This window comes from Delphinapterus leucas, chromosome 4 (genome assembly GCF_059928025.1).
Source record: "Delphinapterus leucas isolate spDelLeu-1000000601 "Yukka" chromosome 4, BTC_Dleu_Yukka2, whole genome shotgun sequence".
NCBI classification, from domain to species: Eukaryota; Metazoa; Chordata; class Mammalia; order Artiodactyla; family Monodontidae; genus Delphinapterus; species Delphinapterus leucas.
Genome location: NC_143132.1, coordinates 443,058 through 451,957, shown reverse-complemented (window position 1 = coordinate 451,957; position 8,900 = coordinate 443,058). Strand labels below are relative to the sequence as shown.

The 8,900-nt window shown below is 50.4% G+C and overlaps 1 protein-coding gene across 9 annotated transcripts in view; it reads left to right on the top strand.

The window, feature by feature from the left end:
• Window positions 1–1,980: 1,980 nt before the first annotated feature.
• The window catches only part of PCNT (pericentrin), a 96,797-nt gene continuing 89,877 nt past the window's right edge, over window positions 1,981–8,900 (top strand). For all 9 annotated transcript variants that reach the window (XM_089910081.1, XM_089910082.1, XM_089910084.1 and 6 more), the window contains exons 1-2: window positions 1,981–2,147; window positions 4,771–4,977. In XM_089910081.1, coding sequence (XP_089766207.1) covers window positions 2,091–2,147; window positions 4,771–4,977 — 264 coding nt within the window. In that variant the 5' untranslated portion in view covers window positions 1,981–2,090. The remainder of the gene's footprint in view (window positions 2,148–4,770; window positions 4,978–8,900) is intronic.

Genomic DNA, 8,900 nt, shown 5'->3' with positions numbered 1-8,900 from the left:
GCACTCAGTCTCAGAGAGCAGACAGGGGGCACACGGCCCGCACACAGACCTTACTGCATTGAAGGCACAGGAGTGAAGGAAACACAGAAACCCGCAGCGTGTTCGCCGGACAGCCCCGCAGTTAACCCGCAGCAGCGCTGCTTGATACGCCACCTTTTCTCCAGCTGCCGCTTGCAGCGCTGTCACCCTACCCAGCTCTACCCCGGCCAAATCTGACGCGGGGGCAAGTTTGTGGGTGTGCTCACTTCTCACACAGGGAAACCGAGGCACAGCTGCTTAGGGGTTTCCTGTGTTTCTTCCTGAGTTTGCGACCCCCCCGCCATTTAGGTAACCATCACCAGTTGGTGAGAGCATCCCCCCACCCCACCCTCCGCGAGGGAACGCTCACCCAGGCACATTTACGCTACAGTAACAAGAGGTGCCAACAACACGCTTCGGATCAGTGTCAGTTAGTCAGAGCTTATCAGCTTCCAATGAGCCTGATAACTGTAGCAGCATTTGATTGTTAATCAAAACCGTGGGCTAGGAATAAAAACCTCGCCTTACTTCCTTATCCGGACAAACAGGCTTAAGTGGAGTCTGAAGCTAAGGAACAAACAATGATTTCATGAGACTCCAATTCCCACACGGACCATGAATTCATAACCCACATCACATTCTCTTTCTTTTTAAAAAAATTTTTAACAGACTATCTTTTTGAGCTTCACGGAAATTTGAACAGGAAGTACAGCGCATTCCTTTTTAATAACCATTTACAATATACTTGGATTGATTTACCCAAACGTTTCAAGGCCTTAAAACTTTTCCATGTGAGAAGAGACTTTTTTGCCTTTCACTGAAACAGCTCTCTCCCTCTGGTGATCTAGAACTGCGTACAATTACTGTATCATTTAAAATTGCATCCTTACAGGCCTCTTGGCAAGTTGGGCCTATGGAGCCCCTTCCACGCTGGGGTTCCAGGGGTTGTCCTAACAGGAATACACTTGTATTCCGGGTGTGGGTTTGCCTTTCCTGCCCGCAGGGCCTCATCCTGACCCTCTCTCAGAGTTTCTCACTGCATGGGGTCCCTGCCAACACTCTTTGACGCAGGGCTCTGCTTTATGGCAGCGGTGCCAGACTGGACCCTTGACTGTGCAAGCTGGGGGCAGACGCATTAAACCAGAGCCCTCGATATGGCACTGTATCCCCAGTGGGAAGAATCCATGGGTCCAGGAGTGGGAGCACCGCCGGTGGCTTCCTGTCCCTGTAGCTCTGGGCTCCGTGGGTTGGGGATGCCGGCCCCGATTCCCACTGACTAACTCTGGCCGCCCCCGGCATTCCGGTTCTGTGGGTCCAGGCACCAGCGGGACCCAAAGAAGGGACTCCTAGGAACGGAATCAAGTGATTTTGCTGGCTGTCTGCGATCGTGACACGAACAGGGCCACCATCCCGGTCGCCGAAAGGACCCCTGGAGACGAAAGTTTGGGTTCTGCCACCCCCGGGCACGGCCACAACCCGGAGCGATTTTAGGGGCAGCCCTGAGCTGGCGCACGCATGCAGTGGGGCCCGGCCTCCTGGGCTGTCCCCGGAGACTCGCGAAGCTTGACTCAACTGGACACCGGCGCAGACTCCCCCCAGGGCGGCCTCAACCTCGCGGGAACGCGAACCGGCCTCCGCGCCAGTCCCAGCCGGGCCCGACGACCCACGTGCGCGGGGTCCTTCAAACCGACCAACCACAGAGAGCGCCGAGGCTGCCGCGCCCCGCTCAATGGTCCTGCCCGAAGAGGCGGGAGCGTCTATGCGCCAATCGGAGGAACGGACGCAGGGGCGGAGCTCCGCCGGGCCGCGCCTCCTTGAGGGCACCGCCCTGAACGCGCGTGCGCGAGGGCAGGACCGCGGCCCCTGATTGGCCGCAGGCCGGGGGTGCACGCCCCGGGGCGGGGCCGCACGCCCCGGGGCGGGGCCGAACGCGGGGCGGGCCCACGTCTGCGTGACAGTTGTCGCGGGGGGAGGGTGAGCCCAGGCGATGGGGAGGGAGTGTAAATAGAGCGAAGGCGGCAGCGCATCGGCCCCTTCACCTCCCCGCGACCTGCGAAGAGCCCCGGAGTAAGATGGAAGAAGATGAGCAAGAGCAGCGGCGCAGAAAAGTGGAGGCCGGGAGAGCGAAGGTAAACGGCAGCGCCTCCTCCCCCTCGCTGTCCCGGCGTGGGCTCCACAGGGCGGGCTCCGGTGCCTGCCACCGCCCCCTGCCAGGAGCGGACGCGGCCAGGAGGGGACCGCTACCGCCGCACTCTTGCCCTTCCCGCCGACTGGGCTGGAAGCCGCCCCTTGGCCGCCGCCATCTTGAATCCACCGCCCTCTGCTTGGGCCCGCCCCCGCCGTAGCCACAGCCAATCAGCGGCCGGGGGCGCGCGGCGTTTCGCGGAGAGGTCGGGCGCGGGGTACGCCGGGATTGGCGGGGCTGCGCTTGCGCCGGGCAGGGGCGGGGCCGTGGGAGGTGGGCGTCCCGGCCCCTCCCCTCACACCGGGACCCCCCCCACCCCCACCCCAGCCCCGACCACCCCCGGGGAACTGCCAGAGGAGCCGGCGAGGCGGCTTCATTGAGAGACAGTGGTGTCCTCCGGACGCGGCGTCCCTGACGGCCGCCCGCTCCCGCAGCTCGAGGTGCGGGAACGGGCGCTGTCACCACACCTGCGCTCTTGTGCACACCTACTGACACCTGCGCGTCTCCCTGTCCTCGCCCGGATTCCTGGAGGGCTTGGAGGCCGGGACTCCCTGCAGTTGGGCGACACGGGCGCTCCCCCTAGGGCTCAGCTCAGCTTCCATCCGGTTAAAACGACGTGCAGAGATCGTTTTACAAGGAATTCTGCAGTTCTTTGTGCTATAAAAGTTCAGAGTGGTGTTCCCGAGCACGGGACTTGTTCACCCTGTGGAATGCCTCCCACCGACCCACGCCCTGGTGTCGGGGCTCCTGAAACGCCTGTGCCGCCTCCTCGCTGCTTGGGGCCCAGGTGGACAGTCCTGGGCAGGTGAGGGCGGAGGGCCTCTGCCGGGGCCGCCCCCCGCGCCGGGCCTGGGAGCTCCAGACGCCCGGACGGAGCCTCCTGGGAGGTGTCACGTCCCTGCGCTGCGGATGCCCCCGGGAGCTCTGTGCGGTCCCGGAGTGGGCCTTTGTCATCCACGTAGGCACCGTCCGGTACTCACTGTTCTGGGCGTGTTGTGGCCATTGAGCCGTTTACCGACCAGACGCGGGCCCTAGAGACAGTGGAGAAAGCCTGGGCACATGTGCTGTGCCGCCCTGGCTCACCCCACTCCGGCTGTCGGGGGGAGCCGCTGTGCAGTGCCCGCGACTATTAGGCAGAGCCCTATGAGGTTGCTGTTTGAGGTCAGACATTGGGAATTTCACATGGATCAGCCAGCAGGGGTGTTCAGTTCCGTGCTAGTTCCTTCCCTTGAGGAAACCACAGGGCCACTGCATTAAAGGGAACACTCAGAACACGTGGTGAGTGGTGTGAGGTGGTGACAGGCAGAGGACAGAGCGGCCTCCTTGGGCTTCCTGTGCAGGTCAGACTTCCGACTGGTGTTTGAAGAGTGAGGCTGTAGTGTGTTTTTTCCCCTTTGCATGTGCCTGGCACGTAGGAAGGAGATTGGAAGCGAGCCAGAGTTTAATACTCACCGTTTTCCCTGAGCTCACCATGGTTTGTAAATGTGCCTAAATGTTGCTTGAAGGAGCACTAATGGTGATGAGAAGATTTCACCTTGGGAGAAGAAACAGATGCCTCTTGTTGGGTGACCACAGGCCAGAGACTGGGTCTGTGATGCAGGAAGGGATCTCACAGACGGTTAGATTTGATGGAGTTGGGCACAAAATAAACGAATCTGGGACTGGTTTTGAAGGCAGTGTCTGTTCTTGGGAGACGGTTTCTCTCACTTAAATTGCCTTTTGTGATTTTCCTATGTCCATAAAATTGTGCACTTCTGTTATCATTTATACAAACATTTGTTAGATGCATTTGCTTTTATGACCAGAGTTGTCATTTGAAGGACCTTGTCCTCCTGTGAAAAGCTGACACTAGCTATCCTACCTTTTGAATAAGGTGTTAGTGGGAGATGGTGTGTGAACAGTCTAAACCCTCAGATTTGTGGGACTGAACAGAGCCAGGTGTGCCTTCTGATGGGGACATTCTGCGGAGGTCCCTGGTGCTTTGGTGAGCTGCGTCATGAAAAATAGAACATCTGATTCCAAAAAGGAGGATGTTAGATTGACCTGGCTTAATTAATTTTTTGCTATTTCTGTACCTTGTCTCAGAATCTATGGCAAGGAAGTTTTGGCTAGGCTATGTATTTCCCTGATTGGGGGAAAATGGGGCAAAAAGGGAGAATTTAGCTTTTCTATATAGTTTTAAACCTTAAACATGCCTTGATTAAGCTGTCAGTTTTTAAAATAGATGTACTTTTTAATTTTTGAATTTTTCTGTAAACTGTCAGGGGCTGGGACAGCTATTCTGCCCGTCAGCCTTATTGCTTTCCTTTGTCTGGAGGCATCATTAACAGTCCTTAATGTTAGATTCTTCGGGTGTCATTCTGAGCTTTAACTCCCAGTATCGTAGATGTTAATGGAGGTGGTGTTTCTGGGACGGGGCCTGGTTGATGTGAGTCTGGCCAGGTGTGGCTGTGTGGACTGAGCCAGCCCCAGAGCCTCATGTTCCCCACAAGCTTGCTGTCTTTGTGGTTCTGTTACTTTTTCCTCACTTACCTTTGTCTCTACTACCTCTCTACGTTTTTGCGCAGCTTGCTCACTTCCGACAGAGAAAAACAAAAGGTGACTGTGCGCATTCGAAGAAAACGCCGGCGAAGAGGAAGGGCGCGGCTGTCGATGCGCCTGACCAGGAGGAGAGTCCGGTAGCTGCGGCCGAGGCCGCCGGACTCCTGGGAGGCCGGGCCGTTGGCAAGAACGCGTTGTGCAGCGACACCCCTGATGGCGCAGGAGCCCCTCAGGTAGATTTGCTCGGCTCTGTGTTCTCACGTTTTGCTTATCTCCTGGTTACTGCTAGCGTAATTTACTAAAAGTGGTCTTATGTCTGTTTTTGCCTATCAAAAGTGGGGAAAGGGGGTTTTATTTTATCTTGCAAAAGGGGCGTATATTTTTGTGGTTTCACTTCTAATTAAAGATTTTTCTTCACTCCATGATTTTGAGAAATTTGGGGTGAACTGTTTGAAGGCAGGGGTCAGTATTGGCGCTCGGCGTGGTAGCAGGAGTTTGACAAGTGTGGGTTCCTCGGGTGTGGCTGTGCATCAACCCCCCTGACAGGTCTCTTTGGACACTTAAGCCGTAATATCCCTTCACCTGCTGTCAACTCCACCTGCTTGTTGGTCTTTGTCCTTTCCCTCCTTTCTGAATGTGGGGTGAGGAGGGCAGGGCTGAAGGTGTCACAGAAATGGTGTCTTGTCTGTTGCTTGAGGCCCTGTGAGCTGCAGGGGCGGGTGTGGACCTGGGTGTTGAGGGTGCATGGCCTCCCTGGGCCTCCTGGTTGCCTGCATGTGGGTCTCCTTGGGGCCTCCTCTCGTGTGTGTACTTGAACTGGGAGTACCCCTAACTTGTGTGCAGCAGGGCAGGGGCAGGTGTTTGCTAGAATGAGCTGAAAACTGGTGGATGAGGGCAGAATTTGACTCAAAGTCATGCTGTGTCTGGACTGCCTTATTGCAAAAAAAGGAATGATTGCTAGCATATAAAGTTTATGATATTCTACCTACAAATGTATTATAGAATGTTCCTTCTTTGGAAAAATTGGAAGACCTCGCCGTGGCGCTCCGACTTTGCCTGGGGAGCAGCTGCCCAGAACTCTGGTGCCTGAGTCTTTGGACCAGCCTGTGCCCAGCTCACTCTGCCTCCACTCCCTGTGGTCTGAGGGACCTGAGGCTGGATGTTAGTTTCGGTTCATGTTCGTGCTCTTGTTGCTTCTCTGGGGTCGAGCTGCGGGTCACAGCTGAGTCCACGGAAGCCACGTTGAGAGCGCTGAGCCCTGACTCTCAGTGGCTTTGCTCTGTATGCTTCCTGCTTAGGCTCTTTGAGGAGAAAGCCTCGCAATGTAAATATCATTTATTAATTTCATATTTTTATTTTCAAATCAGACAAGTCTTTTTTATTTTAAATTAAAGGTTTTGTGGTTTTTAGCTTTTCATTTTAAAATGTCAGACCCACAAAAAAATTGCAAAAAATAACACAGAGTTCCTGGAGATCCCTCACCTAGCTTCCTGAAATATTGACACCTATGTAATCATAGTATAAATCACATCAGTTTTAGTTAACATTGAAACAATACTGTGAGCTGATTGATAGAGCTTGTTCTAATTTTTCCGATTTTTCTGGTCCAGGATTCTGTATTGCATTTCAGTGCCTTGTCACCTTAGTCTCCTCCAATCTGGACAGTTTCTCAGTCTTCCTTTGTGTTTTATAAGTTTGACACTTGTGACGTACTAACTAGTTATGTTGTAGGATCCCTGTCAGTTTGGGTTTGTTTGATTGAAGTCAGGTTGTGCGTTTTGGCAGGAACACGGTGGAAGTGATGATGATGTCTGCTGAGTGCATCCTGAGAAGAAGCACAGGTGGTGTGGTGGTAGCTATGTCTCACTACTGGGGGGCCTGCCAGATTTCTGCTGACAGAGAAGTTTTTGTTTTCCCCTTTGTAGTTAATAAGTATATTATGTGGAGGTGCTTAGAGACCCTGTAAATACTCCATTTCTCATGATACTTTCCATTAGTTTTAGCTTCTATTGAAGATTCTTGCCTGCAGTAATTACTGTGATGGTGTTGGCCAAATGATGACTTTGTTTCCATCATTCCATCTACATATATTAATTGGCATTTTACTCTAAGGAGGAACTGTTGCTTCTCCGCAGTTTATTTATTCAATTATTTATATCAGTATGGACTCCTAGATACTTATTTTATTACGGGTTTTAATCCATCATATCAATGTTTATTTTGTTGCTGAAATACATACATTTGGCCACTGGGAGTGCCTTTGAATTGGCATGTGACCTTTTAACATGCCCTCATCATTTTCTGGCGCCTTAATTCCTGGCACCAAGATTTTCTAGGCTTATTTTGTCCTTTCCTTCTGCAGCCCCAAACCAGCCATTTCTTCAAGGAGCCCTGGTTCCTTTCGGTGGAGCATGGTTTTAGAATCCAAGATCTGGGTGCTAGGTGTGCTTATTGCTTGCGGGGTATGGTTGCTTCTAGGCTGTTTCAATAGACAGAGCCAGAAAATATAAATGTATGTATGTACACGCACATCTATATCTATTTGTCTATTTGCATGTATAATCAAAACCATGAATTCACACTAATATCTTCAATTCCAATCCAACAGCACAGAATTTATTCTAGCTTTTCCCCTCTCCTTATTTTTAGCTCCTTTTTCCCATAGTGAGAAAATGGGGAAAAGGCTTATCTACAGTATCTTTACTTATTTGCTCAACCTTAAAATACACACAAATTAATTTCAGAATTGCTACTTCTCATGCCAGTAAAACACAAATTTACTAACTATAGAATATTTGTTTACACAGCCATCCCTCACTTTTCGAAAGCTTGCTTTACACCACTTCACTTTTACAAAAGATCTACATTAGTACCTGTTTTTGCTAACAGAAAGAAATTCAAAGAGGATTCTCAGTTTTATGAAGAAATCTAATTGCTTCTTTACCTTTATGCCATCTTGGTTTATGAAAGCTTTCATAGGAATGCACTATTTCTGGTAGTGGGGGAAACCTGTAGTTGTTTTTGTCTTTATTTTTCCAAAGTTTATTGTTTAGCATTCCCAGGTTATTTGTTAGATATATGTACTTTGAATATTTTTCCTAGTCTTGCTTACCTTGCTTAAGTTGTTTTCTTAATGGTGTCTTGTGATAAGCAAATATTCTTAACTTTGATGTTGAATTTATCATTTTTTTCTATGGTTAGTGATTTCTGTGTCCTGTCCAAAAGGTCTCCCCTAGTCCTGAGGTTGTGAAGATAATCCCCAGTGTCTTCTTGAGGCTTGATGGCCTGGTTTCTATGTTTAAGTCTGTGATCCATCTCAAGTTACTTTCTGTGTATGGAGCACCGTGACTTTTAGAAGAATGGTTTAGTTTTGCTGGTTTTGAGTGTTTTATAAATAAAAGAATCCAGTATGCATGTCCTGAGTCTGGGTCTTCTTATCCAGCATCCTTTAGGAGTTAAAGGCTATAGTTCTTTCGTTTTCGTTGTTGTATAGTATTTTGCTGTATGGATGTACCTTGGTTTTTCTGTTCCGCTGTTGATTGGCATTTGCTATGAACATTCTCATACAAGTCTCTTGGTGTCTGTGTGAACACGTTTCTATGGGGCCGTAATTAGGTATTTAATGTCTGAGTCAGTATTTAGGTATACGTTCAACTTGTGTATGTTGAGCTGTGTTTTAAAACAGTTGTTCAGTTTATATTTTCAGTGGTGGCATATGAGTGTTTTCCTTGTTCCATAACATCTGTGATTGGTGTTGACATTTGTTTTCTATTTTAACAGTTTTGGTGGGTGTGGAGTGGAGTGTATTTTAGGGGAGTGCAAGCTTAGTCAAACATTCCAAAAAAATCAGTGTGATTCACTTAAGAGACTAAAGGAGAAAAGTCATATGGTCTTCTCAGTTGATTTAGAAAAAGTGTGTTCTGCGAGAGAATGACCTGTAATTTTCCTCTCTTGTCAGGTTTTTGTGTTGAGGTTATGTTGGCCTCACGTGACGAGCTGAGAGGGTCCTTTGCTCTGTGGATGAGCTGGTGTAAGATGGTGGAGCTGTTGGGGACTGAAGCTTTCTTTGTGGAAAGACCTTTAATTGCAGAGTCAACTTACTGAACAGTTACCAGACTATTCAGTTGTGCTTTTTCTCAGAATGTGTCCTTCTAAT